The sequence below is a fragment of the Plectropomus leopardus genome, chromosome 6 (genome assembly GCF_026936395.1).
Source record: "Plectropomus leopardus strain MGB_pleo_1.0 chromosome 6, ASM2693639v1, whole genome shotgun sequence".
NCBI classification, from domain to species: domain Eukaryota; kingdom Metazoa; phylum Chordata; class Actinopteri; order Perciformes; family Serranidae; genus Plectropomus; species Plectropomus leopardus.
In genome coordinates this window covers 14,036,411-14,056,121 of record NC_142181.1, presented here as the reverse complement: position 1 = coordinate 14,056,121, position 19,711 = coordinate 14,036,411, and the positions used below count along the sequence as shown (strand labels likewise).

At 41.2% G+C, this 19,711-nt stretch overlaps 1 protein-coding gene across 7 annotated transcripts in view; it reads left to right on the top strand.

Moving 5' to 3' along the window:
* trip12 (thyroid hormone receptor interactor 12) overlaps positions 1–19,711 on the top strand; it is a 48,728-nt gene that overhangs the window by 17,978 nt on the left and 11,039 nt on the right. Inside the window, exons 1-21 of one of the 7 annotated variants that reach the window (XM_042486030.2) lie at positions 21–161; positions 3,319–3,465; positions 3,881–4,006; positions 4,705–5,492; positions 10,069–10,174; positions 10,986–11,122; positions 12,126–12,209; positions 12,417–12,512; positions 12,595–12,746; positions 12,955–12,990; positions 13,087–13,182; positions 13,281–13,373; positions 13,468–13,629; positions 15,030–15,098; positions 15,231–15,396; positions 16,374–16,491; positions 16,962–17,118; positions 17,422–17,575; positions 18,069–18,297; positions 18,500–18,618; positions 19,095–19,302. In XM_042486030.2, coding sequence (XP_042341964.1) covers positions 3,368–3,465; positions 3,881–4,006; positions 4,705–5,492; positions 10,069–10,174; positions 10,986–11,122; positions 12,126–12,209; positions 12,417–12,512; positions 12,595–12,746; positions 12,955–12,990; positions 13,087–13,182; positions 13,281–13,373; positions 13,468–13,629; positions 15,030–15,098; positions 15,231–15,396; positions 16,374–16,491; positions 16,962–17,118; positions 17,422–17,575; positions 18,069–18,297; positions 18,500–18,618; positions 19,095–19,302 — 3,194 coding nt within the window. In that variant the 5' untranslated portion in view covers positions 21–161; positions 3,319–3,367. The other 6 variants (XM_042486029.2, XM_042486033.2, XM_042486031.2 and 3 more) reach the window with 6 other exon arrangements.

The window sequence follows — 19,711 nt, the reverse complement described above, 5'->3', positions numbered from 1 at the left end:
GCCAAAATCAGAGGTAGCGTCAGCTAGTCCCTGAGCGGATGAATCACGCGGATGTATATTGCAGTTGTAGGCCCCTCAGCTGATGTGAAACTAGCAGTGGTAGAGAGAGAAAAGAGGAGCTGGTGCACTGTCTGTTACAACTACAACACTGGAACAAATAGGTAACAACATTATACAAAAGGTAGAAATTTTGAGTGACATCTCAGCCAACAGTCTCGTGGACCTTCGAGATTATTCAGTATCGAAATACATCGGAGGAATTATCATTCAGTGTTGCGAAAAGATCTCGAATCCCGTTCCTGCTTGCCTGTTTTTTGTGTCTAAAAGGTATCAGAGGCCATTTCTTTTCGCTAGCTAGCGCTGACGTGCTAACTGCTAGCTAGACAACTTGAGAAATTAATCCTAAAATTTGACAAAATTGTTCCCAGAAGGCTGAATCTGTGAGTTGTAACGAAGATGTTGTTTGTCAAAGAGATACCATTGCCATCATGTCGAGCTGGCAGAGCGTAAACCAGCGACAACAAGGATTGCTAATATTAATTAGCTTGCATGCCAAGGTTAGCTGGTTATAGCTAAAACGCTCTTGTTTGATTTGACAACGCTTAACGTCATCTACGTGACTGCCCTGCAGTAGCTAATTCGGTATTGTTAAGGTCAGTGATTTTTTTGTCAACGGGATAGCTAGCTCAACCTACAGAAGCCAGTGACAATAGCCCGTCTAGCTAATAGCCTAGTGTTTATTTTTGTCAGCCTTGTGTTTGCGAGTGAACGGTCATTGACGAAACATTTGCTATCTTATTTGGCTAACCTAGCATTAGCTCGCTAATAATTAGCCGAGAGACTTGTCACTCTTGCCAAGGTGCTTAGGTAAATAAGATGCTTGACGTTTTTTGGTACGTTTTACCTAAAAAGGAGGGGTGTACTTTGTTGACACGTTGCTTGTTAGTAGTCTACTTGTTTCTGTCTGGCTAACATTAGCTAACAGGCTAGCTAGCGCTGTAGTGGGAGGCAGGCATTGGCCCATTGGCTTAGAAAACATTAGTGATCCTGATAGCTAGCTAACGTTAGTTAGCTCTACTTGTGTACTTAACATTTCCGTTGACAGTTGCTAAGAATAGTGATACTTGGATCTGTCTGGTAGCCTTTAGGCTTGACAGTTGTGTATTTTGGACTCGATCATCTCGTCAATAGTACAGAACGTGAGACAACTTGTGTGCGAGACTTGTATATGTTTTTCTTTAAACTTGATCGTCAGCCAAACACAGATCAGTGTGTCATGGCAGTCAGAATACCAAGTTAGCTTACGCTGGTTTACTGGTAGCCTGCTAGCTATATTACATTAAACCCCTTGCGAAAGACGGTCCAGCCGATGCTGCCATTTTCGATTTGAAGCTAATCTTAGATGAACGCAGGCTAATTGTTGTTTGCCCCTCAATGGGGCTCGTCTTGGCCGTTCAGTAAAAAGCGCCATTTCATAAAACAAGGTGTAAACAAGGTAGCTGTTTGAATTTGGCAGTGCGTTTACTCAGGGAGCTAAAGAGGTTGACACACCGGTACGCCAACTACGCATTTCCATGTAACCACTGCTACGTTAGCCAACGTAACTTTACCTTACGAGTCTCTGGTATGTAATTACTAGCTTTTTAGTATTTTCTTATTGTAATAGTCAATAATCAGATGTTTCGACCTTCGCTTTTGGAATGTGGGAGTTTTTTGTACAGATACGTATGCGACTAAGCTACTGTCAAAATGTATGGGACTTGCTAGGATATGAGTGGCTAAACATGCTAGTCGGCTGTGGTAGAGAACTACGTCAGAAATGCAGGCCTCTGTAAATCATTGGTGTAAAAACTGGACCCTTGCGTGTTTGTAAAGTGATGTAGTAGAAGAAAGTTAGTGTCGGTGAGTGTTTCAAGCTCCCGATCATCTGATGTGCCTAACTAATCACATTATACGCGAGTGTGGTGCACCAGTTGTCAGAATGGACGAATAAACAAAGACTAGGATGCACTGTCAGTGCAGGCCTAAAATGGCCCTGTGAGCTTGCCAAGTGTGGCGTATTTTTATGATGACTGATATTATGATATAAACCCCTACTAATTAGATTTATTAGTGATCATTCGTTTCTAGATGGCTTAAAGTATTTAGGCCGCGACTCAGTAGTCTTTGTGCATCAAATCATCCTACTGTGTTTGTGTTCAAATTATATCAATTACTGCTGTTGTTAGTATCCACATGCCATTGACTCATGAGATTTACATATAGATTATACTATTTTATATGTAAAAGATAATTTTTCACACACTGACCAACGTTAACAGTACAACTTACCTTCTGTTGATAAGGTATCAAGCCAAATGTTATGGTCATTTTCAAAAGTATCAGTTACTGCTGATATTTTTTAAAAAGATTTTGAGTCTGAAGTCTCTCTCTGTGTGGTTTGTGTGACTTACAGTCTCATCTCCTTAATTATATGCTTATTTTGATCTGTCTATGACCTTGCTCATTATTATTCAAATCCTTGGGCAGTTGTATTATTAATGTAAAGTAATAATCTGAAGATTGTTATTGGATGTATTTAGCTGACTAGTTTAGCTCCCGTTATTGGGCCACACATCCAAATGTATATTAGAAAAAAGCTAAGTATACCGTATTCATAGAATACAGCTTTTTATTATAGGCAAAACTATACTTATGGAACAAAACAGTGGACTTTCTGTAAGTGCCGTCTCTTCAAACTGTTTTATTATCACTTGATACAGACAGTAAGAGTAAATGATTAAAGGTCATTTAGTGGTTTACTTTAAGTGGTTCACATAAGTGTACATTTTTTTGCAGACAGGAGAAAGTGAGAGAGGTTTGTTTGTTTGAGGAAGCATATTATTGATTTTAGAAAATATTTTGATTATTGAAATGTACTGTATATATAGCTTATAAAATTATTTGAAGTCTAAACTGAAGTCCACATTTTTTTCCATTGCATCAAAAGTGCATCCCCTGGTTCCTTGCTCATGGTCTTTGTGGTACCCTGCTTTTGCCCCTACATGATAGGTTGTTTAAGTAATAGGATTTGTCAGTTGTTTTCTGGTGGGAGTTTGTATCCTGTGATGTACAATCTTACTAAAATTGATGAGACAGGCCTTCCCCTCATCATCTCAAATGGGCTAGAGAGGTGAGCGTGATGATGCAAACGGTCCATCAGCTGTCACCTACAACACAGCGACTCATTTTAAACCATGGACAACCCAGTAGTTGTTAGAAAGAGTAGATAGCGTTTGTCATTATTCTTATGTGGTTTCTTCCTCTCTTTTATTACAGTGAATGGTAGTGTCTAGAAAGGGTATGTCCCTTCAGGAGAGAGGTGCCAATGTCCAACCGGCCTAATTCCAATCCAGGGGGGTCACTGCGCCGTTCACAGAGGAACACTGCTGCGGCCCAGCCACAAGACCACACAGTCGCGGGAAGGTAAGATCACCTACTGTCCAGTTTTAGTTAAAATCACAATCCAAAGTAAGAGGCACTTGTCATGGTTTTTGGGGAACAGTAGTTGGGAGCAACAAATGAGGGGTGCTTAGTAGAGGGATATTTCTGCAAAATTCATGGGAGGTGTTTGTCTGTAGTTAATTTGTATTATTGCTAAATGCAAAATGATTTTATTAGCTTCTTTGATTAAAAGGAAAGCTTATCTTGTGTTCTTTTATCATAGTCAAATGCGGATTAATTGTTTTAGCTGTTTTTCTTGCCACTCCAGACATGTTTATCAAAGGATATGTAGATGCTGACAACCAAATTGATTTTGGGATTGATCAAGAATCTTTTTTATGTGGCTTGATTAAAGAAACCCACACTATCTCTTGCTCTTTAATTTCCAACCTTACAGGTTGCAGTCAGAGCAGGTAAAACATAAAGCAAATTCCCCACCTGAAAGTAGAAGACCTAATTCTAAGGCTTCCAAAGCCACAGCCAGCTCAGCCACTGGCCAGTCCAGAGGGCACAGCTCAAGAAGGTACCCCTCCTCTCTATTGGTGCTTATTGTGTGTGTGTGCGCGCATGTTTGTATGTAGGGTTTGATCTTTATCCAGTTGTGTCCTACTAAGTCACATTTACAATAAAGAAAAACATACAGTATTGTACGCCGTTTGGGTTTTGTTCTAATGCTGCATTCACATGAAATGAGGGGGTTGGTAAATCGTATTTCATCTTAGTGGACAAGAGCAGGATGATAAAATTAGGTGAGGCCAGCAGAAAATAACGATAACGGTAAACAGCATTGCTGTGCAAAGTTGTAATTGTAATTACAACTTTTTGCCGTTCTCCGCAACAGGATTTACAGCGGGATGTCCTGTAGCTCCTTCACACAAGGAGAAAACACTGACAATCTGGGCAACTACCTGACATTATGTAAATAGAAAGTCATCTTATTTAATATATTTTTTTCAGTTCTTTGTAAACAATACAGCATTGCCAAAGCAACATATAGTCATGTATGTTTTGTTTGATTGTCCCGCCATTCCATTAGACTTTTTGTTTCCCTGTGTTGTTCCAAAGCTGTTTTCCATCTGTTGTCCGGCGTCTGCCTGATTCCATGTGAATGCAGCCGAAATCTGAATGAGAACAATGAATTTGGCATTGTAATTTTTCTTTTTTGAAGGTTTGAGAAGTTTTACGAGATGGTGTTTTGTTGTCCCTCTTGCTCCTTGGCAGAAGCGGTCTTACTCTGTCCGTGGCTTCATTTGTGTTGCAAGACGAGCCAGAGGCTGCAGGGACATCTGAACAAGAGCGACCAGGCCACCAGTCAAAGAGTGAAGGCACCCGAGGGCTGAAGCGAAGTGAAGCTCCTGACCAAATTAGTACCTTTGGACCGACCCCAGCCAAGAAGCCCAAATCCCTCCCACCACCCAGAGACAATACCTCAGAGACCAAGAAAGGCCCAGCAAAGTCCAAGAAGAGGTCACTTGCTTCAGAACCACCTGCATCGTCAGGTCGAGGCCAGAGCAAAAAGAGCGGGGCCGCTGGGGCCTCACCAATCCAGAAACGGAAGAAAGCGGACTTGCTCCCCGGTCTAAGTAGCACCGCTGGGTCCCTCCCCAATCGTACCGAGGGCAGAACTGCAAAACCCACCAAGCTGGCGTCTAAATCGGCCGCCTCAGCCAAAGCTGGGTGTAGCAACGTGACGGACTCCTCTTCCTCTGCTTCCACCTCTTCCTCTTCCTCCACCACAGGCACCAACAGTGCCACCACGCAGGGCGCCCGAGTCAAACAGGGAAAAGATCAGACCAAGGCACGACGCTCTCGCTCAGCCTCAAGCCCCTCCCCACGTCGCAGTACCCGTGACAAGGAGCAGGCCAAAGCCGCCAGCTCTTCAAAGTTTGAGTGGGCAGCACGCTTCAACCCCAAAGTCAACCTGCCAAAACCCAAACTGTCCTTGCCCGGATCCTCCAAAACTGAGACCTCCAAACCTGGGCCTTCAGGATTACAAGCTAAACTAGCAAGTGAGTCACATTACCTGTGTATGGATCCCCTTTGTTCATAATTGAAAAGCTCATTCTAGGTCTGAGCTGATTTCTCTTTAACTGTGTAAGGTGAAGGACGTGTCTGCAAGGGTTTGGTCTAACGGGGGCTGTAACTGTATGAAAAGATTGTGGGGTTTAAACATGGTTATGATTGGCTTGTAGAGGGTCGGCACATGTGCTTTCAAGAAGGTTACACCTCTTGGATTAAATGTCACAGGGCCTATGATCCAAACAGCGTCACTTACACTTGGGTGTAGGGATGGGGATCGAAACCCGGTTCTATTGAGGACCTGGTTCTGCTTTTTTCAGAACCCGAAAATCAATAACGTTTAAGCTTATCAATACTGCTATCATGTCCCGTGGGTCTTATAACATAACATAACATTACATCTCAAGTCGAGTCACATCATTTAAATTCAATCACTGGTCCGCATACATACATTGTAGCTTCATCATATTAAACCTAAATGCGGGACCTTCGACTGTCTTCGGTTTAAAAACAAAAGTGCTTCAACTCTGTCAGCTGCTGCTGCACAGCCGGCATCATCATCCACTCACAGCAGCGGTAAGCTTGCCCAAACTTTGTAGCAAGTCCTGTCAGTTAAAAATAATAATACAGTGTTGAAGTCCGAGTTGAAATCGGCAAGAGCTAGTTAGCTGTGATGTATTCAAGGTTGACGCAGTAACATGTCAAATGTCAAAATAATGTGTTCAAATGTAACGTCAAGAAAAAGAGAAAAATGTTTTGGTGAGAAACCTCAATAATACAGTTGTTTGGATGAGAAACTTGTTTCCCAGCAATCTAAAATGGGATGGTAGAAATGGAATTATAACCTGTTTATTGTCCTATCATGAGCTGTAATCATCTTAGAATACATAATTAAAATCACTGATGCCAAGATTTTTCACAGTAAATATTTAAATTAAAATACAAGAATTTATTTCCTAATCACTAAAAAGGTGACTGCAAGTGACAGTAAAACCAGTTCTGTTAAAAATGTATTGTCGCCTTGTCTTTCCACCAAATAATAGAAAAGTATTGTTAGTGTTATCGAGAAGGACTCGGCTTGTTAAGGAGTCTCGATAATGGTATCAATATTAATACAAATGAAGGATCTCCATCCGTAGCTGGATACAAACATATTTGGTGTAACTGTTGCCCGTTTGAGGCGCGTTACAGCACACATCCACCACAGAGGTAAACCATACAGGTAAATGCTTAACTTCTGATAAAATAGGCATAGCCTTAATTTTAGCATCTATGAAATTCTGATGCATTGTATTCTGGGGCTGTTGGTCGAAATTGGTTAACATGTCATGGTCATAACTTTTTTTCTTCCCTTGTGGCATATTTGATGGTACGGTAAATATAGTTCACCATGTAGTAAATAGGAAACTATTTCATACACAGACATCAGACATTTATGTAACTCACAGAATATACATGCATCATGCAGAAATACAACATACAATATAGCATGTATTTGTTGACCATCGTATCTAGTTCCTATGTGCTGAGTGTGGGCTTCACTGAGCTGGTGAACTGGCTCATATTTCAGACTTAAGTACCACGAGCCCTGAAACTTGAGAATAGCTAAATACATAAATACTGCTGGTTGCTCAATTGTCAGTGTGAAGCAAATGTTTGGTTTCGCTTGTATGGTAGACAAATTCAGAAAGACGTTTTAGAGAAGTGGTGTTAACCCTGATATTTAGTCTTGCGACAGGACCATTAATTCAAGGGCTGCATCCATGATGCATCCTATGAGTGCGAGATTCTTGAGTTATGAAATAAAATTGCAGTTAGTTTCTTTTGATGCAGTCATGGTGTGTGTGATTAGCATTTTAAGCTCCTTAAGATGTATTCTGGTGTTTGTCTAAGATGTCAGTTTAAAGTCTGTTTGGTTTAGCACCCCATTTAGAGAGGTTGGAATGTAATGTTTTAATGTTGGCAATGTCTTACCTTTTATTTTCTATTGACTTTGCTGACAGACAGCCTATTAGCTGCATAAATATGTGGAAACATAGTGCCCACCACCCACTGGTTAGCTAGCCTTGGCCACTTTGCACTGCCCATCACTTGGGTGCAGTGGGAGCTGGCTAGTGGCGCTGCTTCTCCCTGTGGAGAGACAGTGTTGCTGTGGAAACATGGTGGCAACCCCACAGTCTCCCCTCAGATAACCCCAGTGAGTAATCAGATTGATTTTGAGCTGCAAAACCTCTTAAGAATTGTTTACTTTGTTAGCACCACTCGCTGTGTTGAGACTGCTAATGGTGCAAACAGAGTTAACAGTGAAAACACAGTTAACAATGCTAAAGGGGTTTCACGGCTCAAAATTGAGCTTCTTACTCACTGGGGAGATTCTGAAGAGACTGGAGGTGTACAGCAACATGTATAACTGGTCAGGAATATTACTAGAGGTTAACTTATATCTTTAATTTCTTATATCCACATCTAAATATTTGTCTGTTGGTTGATTCAGACACTTTGGTGCTGTGAGGAGAAGTTCTGCTGTTTGTCTATCTCTCTCTAACCGTGCTGCGCTGTCGGTAGATCAGCTGTTTGATCCGCGAAAATGAAACACTGCTCGGTTGTCAAATAATTCAGCTGTATTCTACACTTAGTACTTCACTGCATTACATGATTGTTCAAAACCTCTGCTGTGGCAGTATTTTGGCGTTCAATTACCTCTGGTGTCAGTAGAGTGTGGAACTGACAGTGAAAGCGTGTGTCAAATGTCAGGAGCAGGCAACCTTGAAACATGTTAAAATGCAGAATAATAGACTTATAATATTGGACACAGTCACACAGTGGAGGGGAGCTGCTTTCTCTGGAGCTGTACCGCTGATCATTAATAAATCCTCCCTCTGCAGCTCTGCTTGGACCTGGGGATGAATGTCCCCGTGCTATTGGCGGAGACTGCACTGCTCGCAGCCGCCATCAGAGCCAAGCTCTGCTGATACCAATAGTTTGTGAATTGTCTTATCACCGCTGATAAACAAATGGAGAATTGGAGAAACTGTCATTGCAGCAACGCCTGGTCCAACACTGTACAGCATACGGCATATTCAGTTCAGTTTCATGATTTTCCTCTTGTCTTTATAATGGCTGCACCACCCATTCTGACACTGTAACATGTAGGCTGTCAGTTAATTACTTTAAATAACTGAAGGGCTCGTGTTTTACAGACACGGCTGTTCCTCAAACAAACCGATGAGGTGATCCTCTCTCTCCTCCCTCCAAAACTGACAGAAAGACCGCGGATGGCTCGTTAGCTGTCTTGCTATTTTCACCACGCTGCAATGTTACACTGCTTACAGAGAATGAGGAATAACTTTACAGCATCTGTGTCGCGTGTGTGACCGTAGAACTACAACAGCTAGGATGTGCACTGTAGCACGATGCAACGATCTCTCCATAATGGCGGATCGTGGACACATTCTGATTCTTCACGATCTTATATCGTCATATCGCACACCCCTGGTGTGAGCTGTGCAGGTCAGTGTGGGGTCAGGCTTTTCTTGGTAGGTGAAAGGATAGAAACGGAGGTGGGCTCTGTGCCATGGGCCCTGGGCCCAAATGGAGAGACCCCTCCTAAGTTGGCTTAGCTTGTTGGCCCACCAGCTGACCAGGGTAGTGTTTGAAGGCAGCAAAGGACTCATAAGCTGTTTCTGTCAAGAGGAAAAAACTTCATCTCTCTCAACATATTTTCATCTGTCAGTCTGTGATATATTTTAACACATAGATTTTGCCAATTTCAGCTATAATGGTGAGTATGTATATACATTGCAGTTTGCTTGTGAGTCTGTATGACTTCAGACTGCACCATGCTTTTTGATCATGTTGACTTGATGTTGCTGCCACCCAAACAATAGGGAAATATTGATTATTGCATGGAGTGGCTTTAGATAGTTTTAACTTTTAAGAAGCTCTGGGAAACTTGTGATGTGTGTGAGGGATTCATATTTGGCCTGGTATAATTCAGAGGTAAAATCAAATAAAGTACTAAATGGAAGTAATTCTTATATCTTTAATTCATTTGGTCTTAACTTTCTCAATGTTTATTTTTGTACTTCTGAATTATGAGTCACAGATCTAGCATGAAGGTTGTCCTGTCATAGGGCCATCATTGGGTTACTATTAATACCCATCTAGTCAGTGTTACAGGGCTCTAAACGGGCAACACTGGAGCCTTAACTGTATTGAAAAGTAACACTCATCAGTCTTTGCTCTAACAGCTGTATTGAATTTTTCACAGACTTGTGAGCAATAATAATGTTATTGAGGGAGGCTTTCTAATGAGGTACCATAGCCAGAATAAGATACTCATCGTATTCTCTTGTGTTTTGTGATTCAACCAAAATATTCTCTGAAACCTGTTGTGGATGCCTGTGATAGCTATTGTAGGTAAATGACATGTTTTATATCATCTGGCCTAGACATGAACTGGTTTTGATTTATGCTGTTTTGGAAATTATCCCAGTCAAAAGTACCTGAAACCAGTATTGGTGCCCAGTCCACAGGTTGGTTATAAGTTGATTTTTATCACCGTAGGTTTGAGGAAATCCACTAAGAAGCGCAGCGAGTCTCCTCCAGCAGAGCTCCCCAGCTTTCGGCGGAGCACACGCCAGAAGACCACGGGCTCCTGTGCCAGCACCAGGTACACATTACAGTGATGACCTAATTTAGACTGTTGTGTAAATATTGATGTGCATGTATTTATGTATGATATGTATGAATGTGTGTCTGACTGGTTGAATGTGACATGGAGTGAAAAAGCGCTTTGAATGATCGGTAGACTAAAATTGGTGCTAAACAAGCGAAAGTCCATTTACCAGTTACTATCCATGCTTGACCCAGAGACAGTTGCCTTTGCTTAAGAAGACACAATAAAAGTTGCGCAATATTTAGGTTTTATAGGATGTGAGAAATTTGGCTATTGTTTTTTATGTAAAACTCCACTCCACACAAGCAATCCCAACAGCCATCACAGCATGCTAACTAGCCTTTCAGGCAAGATGATGAGTTGATGAAGCTATTTCACAAAACAAATTGAGTGAGGCTATTGTTTAGACGGTCACTCACATTCATCTCTCCCATTATACTCAAAAGTCCTAGAGAGAGCCATGGGGTGACCCACGTGTCATAATCATTATATAAAGTTTAATTCTTAATGAATATATCAGCTATATGGACAATGACATAAAGTTCACAGAAGACTGGACGTCACTGAATGGACCTTTATCCATCAGAAATGATAAAAAAAAGGTCCCACAGAAGTCTTGATGGATCTTAGGTCATGCTTTTGTTTGACCAACTTTACAGTCTTAAAATCCTTAATATCAAGTATAAAAATATCCAGGAGAACCACTGCTCTGTATTCATATTAATAAGAGGGGCACCAGTGAATGTGCTGTACTCTGTGATTACTCTGCTGTCACTCATACCATGTATTTTTCCTTGTATGACAGTCGGCGGGGCTCAGGCCTGGGCAAGCGCGGGGCAGCCGACGCTCGCCGACAAGAGAAAATGGCCGACTCCGACAACAACCAGGATGGGGCCAACTCATCAGCCGCTCGCACTGATGAGGCATCACAAGGGGCTTCCGGTAGGTGTCATGCAACTTATTGGCTGGACCGCAGCATGCGATTGCAGTGCTCGACATGGGGTTGTCTGTGAGTGAGTGATAGAGTTTGCACCATTGGTCAGTGTGACTGTGGATGTGACGTAGCGGTTTCCCTTTAGGCTATTGTTCTTTCAAATTAAATAGGCGCGGGCACGGTGAACATGCTGACAGATGCTGATAGTCCTGTATTACTGTAAAGTTATTCCTCATTCTCTGTAACCCATGTAACATGGCAGCATGTTGGAAAAATAGCAACCTAACGAGCCATCATTTTTGGACATAAGAGAGAGAGAGGAAGACCTCATCAGTTTGGTTGAGGAACAGCCCTGTCTGTAAGACACGAGCCCACATTTATTTGAACTTATTAACTGATACATGTCACAGTGTCAGAACAGTTGTCGCTGCCGTTAGAAAGAAAAGAAAAAAATCAGACACTGTTTGAAATTGAAGTGAATATAATGTGTTACAGTGTTGGATTGGGTTGTGCCACACAGACAGCTGATGGTCCAATAGCAGCGCAGTGAGACAGACAGACAAACAGAGTGGAGTTTCTCCTCACAGCACCAAAGTGTCTGAATGAACAAACAGCCAAATATTCAGCAGTAGAAAGTGACTTCTTTAGACTTATACAGACTATTTTGTTTCATTTTCAGGTTAAGTCAGACTTTGTCAGACTCGAACACCACTACAAAATGGCGAACACACTATATAGTGCACTGTATCCGTGATAGGGGACAGTTTGGAGCACAGCTCTAGTCTTGTTCAATTCTTGTTTGACAGTAGAGCGTCTATCCTTTTTATATTCATTAATATATATGGATCATCAATAAATGTCTACTTAAATTGTGTGGGGATTAAATCTCCTTAAGCCCAAAGGGGTTTAAAAGCTTTTTTTCATGGCCTAATCAAGTTAAAAGACTGATTTCTTTTTCTACTGTTTTAACTTAAACTATGAATTTTGATTTTTTATTGTTTCTGTGTTCAGCTTCAAGCTCTGTTGCTGGAGCAGTGGGCATGACCACGTCTGGAGAGAGTGAATCTGATGACTCTGAAATGGGAAGGCTTCAAGGTATATAAATCCCATCTCAGAAATTCCATTCAGCCCTGCTAACGTTCACGATCAGACCATCTAACTATATTTTTGGGCATAAATAAATGAGTAAATAAATATCATTTATAGCACTTTGAGTGGTATGCCCTCCGTTATAAAGGCTTAAACAGTTTAACCTATGTATAGGTGCTCTCTAAACTTTGATTTTTGTCTTTGGCACTTTAGCCTTACTGGAGGCCAGGGGTCTCCCCCCACATCTTTTTGGGCCCCTGGGGCCCCGCATGTCACAGCTGTTTCACAGGACCATTGGCAGTGGAGCAAGTGAGTACAGCCTTTTTACCTTTACATCAGGGTTCTTCACATACAGTAAGCCCCCAATAACTGTTGCAAACCCTGTCTGCAGGCTCCAAGGCTCAGCAGCTACTACAAGGCCTTCAGGCCACAGGTGACGAGTCTCAGCAGCTCCAAGCTGCTATCGAGATGTGCCAGCTGCTGGTGATGGGCAATGAGGAAACGCTTGGTGGATTCCCTGTCAAGAGTGTGGTTCCCGCTTTGGTTAGTCCCGTTCTGTCTGGTCATTAATCTCCATGTTATTCTTGGCTGCTCTGTGTGTCCCATGCCTCACCTACACATTAATTAGCTGGGTTTGTTTTGTGCAATATGAAAAACATACATTTTCATGAAGAATTTTTTTTTTTGTTCAATGACATTTGATTTTCCACTAATCTGATTCCATATTCATACTTTCAACTTTCTTTCACAGATTACACTGTTACAAATGGAGCATAACTTTGATATTGTGAGTATGATGGTGTTGTATTGCTTTATGTAGTTGACTTTGGGTGAGTCATTCTGTTTTGTAAAGCCACTCTACATGCTTTTTCTCCATACACAGATGAATCATGCCTCTCGTGCACTCACATATATGATGGAGGCGCTCCCTCGATCCTCTGCTGTGGTGGTCGATGCTATTCCTGTCTTCCTGGAGAAGGTAAGACACTGTGCTCTCTATCTGTCCCTAATCGTTTGCTTATTCGCAATGTCGGCCTTTTGATATGCTAATGCATTGTTCCACCTTCTTGTGTGCAGCTTCAGGTTATCCAGTTCATTGACGTAGCAGAGCAGGCCCTGACTGCCCTGGAGATGTTGTCAAGGCGACACAGCAAAGCCATTTTGCAGGCTGTGAGTTTTGTGTTATTGTCATACCCTTAAATCGTCCTGTCCTGGTTAGCCACAATTATTCACCACAACAATGTTATCATTTCATCCGTAACAGGGTGGGCTCGCTGACTGCCTCCTCTACCTAGAGTTCTTCAGCATCAATGCTCAGAGGAACGCTCTGGCCATCGCAGCCAACTGCTGCCAGAGCATCACTCCAGATGAGTTCCACTTTGTTGCTGATTCTCTGCCGCTGCTGACTCAGAGACTCACACACCAGGTGCGTTTACCGTATGTCAGAAAATAAAGAACTATAAAATGCATCACCATCACGGCAGGAATTTGCCTCAAATGCGGTTGATCTTGATAGTATTGAAAATAAACTCATTTACTCATAATTAGATTTTCTTAAAACAGTGTTCAGCTCAGGCTGCCCACTGATAGTCAAAGAGTAGAGTTGTTAATCGCAGACCTCTCAGTAGACCTGACATTCTTCAAGTTGAGCAGTCGTTTTTTGAGGGTGTGGGGTTGTCAGTCAGTGTGCAGTGTCCTCAGAATTAGCTGCGGATTCAGCGCTTCTCGCTTTCACACTTTGGGGTAAAATCATTACACTACATTACTTTGTCCTGTCTGCTTGATGAAGATGTCTGGGACAGGTACAGGCTGCATCTGAGAGAAACAGAAGAAGACAGGTTTTTCCCAGCTAGGCTCCAAAATAGTTATCTTCTGCCTTCTTCTTAGAAGTGTGGAATTAACACCTCACAGCAACATAATATGATATAGTTTCTGTTTTTTGTTTGATATCTATTGATGGCAAAAAATGTTGTAGATTTCAAATTCATCATTTGCACAGTTAGCCTGCATTTACATGGGGGGCTAACTTGCCTTATTTGCCATATAACATTGATGGCTGTTTATATTGAACAGCCAAATCCAATTTTGTCGACCGACAAATTGCGACTTAAACATGGCTTGGTAAGGGTACCTTTTCTGATTAAATAATTAATCTAAATGGATATTATAAACATATACATTTAAAAATTGTAAAAACATGTTGACCATCCATACTTGGTGTTTTTAGAAAGTATTCTAGAAATTCAGACAGTGAAATTGTGCATATTTTGTGCTTCAGTGCAGCTCATGACAGAGCAAAGATCATGTCAACGACACATCTCTTTTTGTTTTGATTTTGTTCCAAATCACTTTCATATTGATGCAGGAGATTTGCAACAGAAATGAAAAAAGTACCTAGGTTTTGTGTTACTTTAGGGGAAAAACATGCTTTTCTAACTGTAGACAATTTGTAAACAGAAAAGTATTTTTTTAGAGAAGTTGTGCAACTTTTATAGCGTGTTGGTCAATCATTAGATATGTCATGTTTTATTTGTACAGAATTTAGCTTGTTTTCCCAGTATAAAAGCACATTATTCTCAGTGTCTGAGAAGTACCTATTGCCATAATTTCATAGCAGTACAAGCTACTGCAATGTATTGATGCTGAAACAGATTATAAGTCACACAGCCTGATTTTTATAAGCACAAAAATAATAAAATAATAAATTCTCTGTATCATAATACCCATACAGTGGTGCTTCAGATAGTATGTTCTTTCAGTCATTTCTGTAAATGTAACATATTGTAGAGATTAACTAATGGCTATATTTATTTATTATCCTTTTAGGATAAAAAGTCAGTCGAAAGCACTTGCCTCTGTTTCGCCAGACTGGTGGACAACTTTCAACACGAGGAGGTTTGTACCACAATTGTTTTTAAGACACAGCAACATGTTCCTATTTTTGTTTTGTTTTCCATTTCTGTATTATCCCCGCTGTTTGCCACCTAACTCCTCAGCTAATGTGCATACATGCATTTAAATCAACAGAACCTGCTGCAGGAGGTTGCGTCACGGGACCTGTTGACCAACATACAGCAGCTGCTGGTAGTGACCCCTCCTGTGCTCAGCTCGGGGATGTTTATCATGGTTGTGCGTATGTTTTCCTTGATGTGCTCTAACTGCCCCTGCCTGGCGGTCCAGCTCATGAAACAGAGTGAGTAAACCTCACACACACATCAATTGGTCACACCCTTGACACTCATTTATGACTTACACCCTGTCATTACTGCCATGCATACTTGTATACAGGAATACAGTGTGTACTCACAACACTTGTTGTACTGACTAAATTAAATAGTTACTAGTAGATGCAAATCATTATTAATGTTGTTAAACCAACCAGTCCCACTGGAACACCGATGTCCTGCCCACTGTTTGAGTAAGCTTTGCACGCAAACTGATTCATGTTATCTTGCTGTCAATCAACATATTATTAGCTGTGGTCCTTATAAACAAAATAAATGATAACACTTGGGTGTAACCTCTCTTTGTGTGTTGTAGTAATTAAAACATCACATTTGATTGTGTCCTATTCTCCCTAAGGAGAAATGAGGCTGCAAAATAGAGATTACAAAATGACTTCCTCATTCATTGGTTATGGCACTCTAATGAACTATTTACATTTTAGGTGTTGACCCCTATTATGTCAGAAATGTCAGTGACCTGGTTTGATTTGAGTGAAACCTGAGTAAATGTACACTGTTCAGTTGTTTTTCAGTTCTGTAATGAGTTCACGTATTGGACACCTTCACAATTCTAGTAAAACGTATATAGCAATATTTCAGGCATATGTACAGTCAGTAATGAGATTCTGTGACACTACAAAATTTAGCTTGTAGCTAGCTAACAACACCAATCAGCTGTGTGTTTCCGTGTGCACATGCCATAGCTTTGCCAACAGCACACCTCAAAACATTTTTAGCTTCTGCTGACAAATCTGTGACTTAATATTCACCATCTAGACTCCATTAATCTGTGCTCACATCAACTCACATTGCATTGACGGCCTCTCAACTTTGTTTTGCATACAGGTTTAACAGACTTTCAGCAGTTGTGAAAGAATATTACATGTTGAGGATGCAACAGGGTAACTAAAAATAGAAATGTGTTTGTGTTACCTTTTCTAAACAGACATAGCAGAAACTCTGCGTTTCCTCTTGTGTGGTGCATCAAATGGCAGCTGCCAGGAGCAGATTGAACTGGTACCCCGGAGCCCCCAGGAGCTCTATGAACTGACCTCCCTCATATGGTAACATTTATTTGCCTGACTTCTTTTAAGTGTGGTATGGGTTAAGGTCATGTTGGAAAATACAGCAAAAATATTACAATTTTGGGAGGATTTGAGGGCACTTACCCTTTTAAATTGTGTTGGCAGCAAGAAATGCTGGCTACTGAATTAAAAAATTCTAATAACTACTTTATGACAACATTTAGAAGCTTTTTGAATGGACTTACATGGTCCCCTGCACAATTTACAAAACTCTATCAAGTATACTCTGATGTGGGGCCTACAACAGTGTCACAAATGTTAGTCCTACTTCTCCCAGACCTTCAACCACAGATACAGCTGTTTTGCTGCAGCAGACAGTTGAAGGGGAAACTGTCACTTGAGTAAAGTTGTTAAAAGAAAAACCAAACCTGTTTCACATGACAACAATTAAACTGAATTTAGATTTTACAGATTTTTGTAGCTTTTTCAAACCACTCTTCTTCTTACAGTGAACTGATGCCCTGCCTGCCTAGAGAGGGCATTTTTGCAGTTGATGTAATGCTGAAGAAGGGCAGTGCCCAGACGACAGAGGGAGCAATCTGGCAGTGGAGAGATGACCGGGGACTGTGGCATCCATACAACCGCATTGACAGCCGCATCATTGAGGTACAAATGCATTACCCACATTCTGTATTGTTGAATCACAATGCATATCATCAGTATTATATAAATATTAGAATATATTCTAGTCAGTCATTCTGGACCTTTCTCACACTTCAAGACAACTATTTGAAGGATGAATAATGGATTTTATATATTAAGATATTGCATTACATATCTTGACAACATTCAGTCTATTTATAGTATGTCAGCATCTCTCAATATGATTACACACACACACACACACAAGCAAATATGCGGGGCTGATCTGTATGGGATGCTGATCTGTTGATTATCTTGCCCCTGCAGACAGCACACCAGAACGGGGAGGATGAGATCAGCTTGTCAACCCTGGGCCGTGTGTACACAATTGACTTTAACTCTATGCAGCAGATCAATGAAGACACAGGAACAGCACGTGGTATCCAGAGGAAACCAAATCCTCTTGCCAACCCTAATACAGGTAATACAGATCTTTTCAAATTATAGAGATTTGTGTAGAGATGACGGTGTATTGTATTTTATCTTAAAATAAAAGAGGGGCCATAAGCACTTACAGTGTTTTTTTAGCCTGCTGTACAGAGTAGGATGGCAGCTGTAATTGGCTTGGACTCACAACAGTTACATCTCCAAAACTGACCCAGTTTTATGGCAAAATGCATAAAAGATAATTATTTGTTAACTGAAGTATTTATATAATCAGCTAAACTGCCATGCCTTTACTGAGTATAAGCCAGTAGACTTGTCACCCAGATTCTTGCTACTTTGCCAACTTTTGTGTGTGTGTGTGTGTGTGTGTGTGTGTGTGTGTGTGTGTGTGTGTGTAAAGCAGATTACAGCTGCTTTTATTTAAGACGGAGGAGCAAGCTGCAGTCAGTTTGTTACCGTGTCTTTTTTGATTGTGTGCATGTGTGTATCTAAGGAAATAAACCCGACCTGTCCCCATCTGTCTCCAGGGAGTCACCAGGAGGTCCGTCGAGAAGATGCACGAGCCCAGTTGATGAAGGAGGACCCTGAGCTGGCAAAGTGCTTTATCAAAACTCTATTTGGGGTCTTGTATGAGGTGTACAGCTCATCAGCCGGCCCTGCCGTCAGACACAAGTGCCTTAGAGCCATCCTCAGGATCATCTACTTTGCTGATGCAGAGCTGTTGAAGGATGTGCTGAGGAACCATGCTGTGTCCAGGTAACACTGCCTGGGCTGTGGGCTACTTTTAACACAGAGATTAAAGCAGGAAGTGTAGGTTGTTTTAATGGAGGGTAATAACTTCTTTAAAAAAAAAGTAGAAGTATTTCAGAAACACCAGATACTCACTTGTGACACTGACTTGAGTTGAGTGCAAACTGACTTTTGTCTGCTTTTTTATGTCTTCTTTTTTTTTCTGCAGTCACATTGCCTCCATGCTATCCAGCCAGGACCTGAAGATTGTAGTGGGCTCTCTGCAGATGGCTGAGATCCTCATGCAGAAGCTGCCTGATGTCTTCAGTGTCTATTTCAGAAGAGAAGGTAGTGCATAAACCCACTGAAAACTCAGTTACCACCAGGAATTACTGTCGGTCATACACTCTGGGGAGCAAACAAGTGTTTGCCTGAGAATCGTATAAAATGTATAGGAGGTCATTTTTTAGGAAATCTTTGGTGAGATATTAAATGGCTGAAAGCTGCAGTTTATTCACATTGAAATCCTTGAAGCTTTAGTTGCTGACAATCATTTTTTTTGTTCAACTGGAGATCCCATTCCACTGTAGACAATAATGCCCTCTCTATCTAAAGCCCTCATTAGGCAGAAGGTCTTCTGTAGTTTAAATGTCATTTTGACAGTCAGATGTGTTTCTGCCAGTGTTTTCCTCTATCTCTTATCCAATGCTTTATTCCTCTTATTGCGTGCGTTTTACATCTATCCAAAGTCCTCAGACAGATCTCTCTTTTTTTGAGGGCTTCTGAAAAATTTCTAATGCCGGCCTCTCTCCTTTCTCTTCCAGGTGTGATGCACCAGGTGAAGAACCTTTCAGAGTCTGAGAGCTTTCTAGTCACCAGTCCCCCAAAGGCTTGCCCTAGTGGCACCGCCAGTTTGTGCACTACCACCATCAGCACTGCATCCACAACATCTGCTAATAATGCAACTCCTGATCTGGGCTCGCCCAGCTTCCAGCACAGCATGGACGACTCACTGGACCTCAGCCCACAGGGGTGAGTATGTGGCCATGCACCCTCTGTTTACAGTTTGTTTACAAATTCTCTTGTGAACTAAAACGGTAGCATACATGAATTGCTTAATACATGCATTAATAATGTACAATATGCTAAATGTATACTCATGTATGTATGCATATTAATTTTTATTGTAATGGATGAGACAAACACATTTGCTCTTAACCCCCCCCCTGAAAGAGCGTTAAAGCTGTATTGTTGATAGGTATGTGTCCTGCATCTGTGGCGCATTGAAATCCAAAAATACGCAGTAAATTTACTACGGGACGCAACCTATTTTTTTCACTGATAATTCTACATTGTAAACAAAAAAATCAGTGATGAATACATAGAAGAAGAAAAAACAAACAAAAGAAGTAAATAATCCACCATTTACCATTTTCTTACC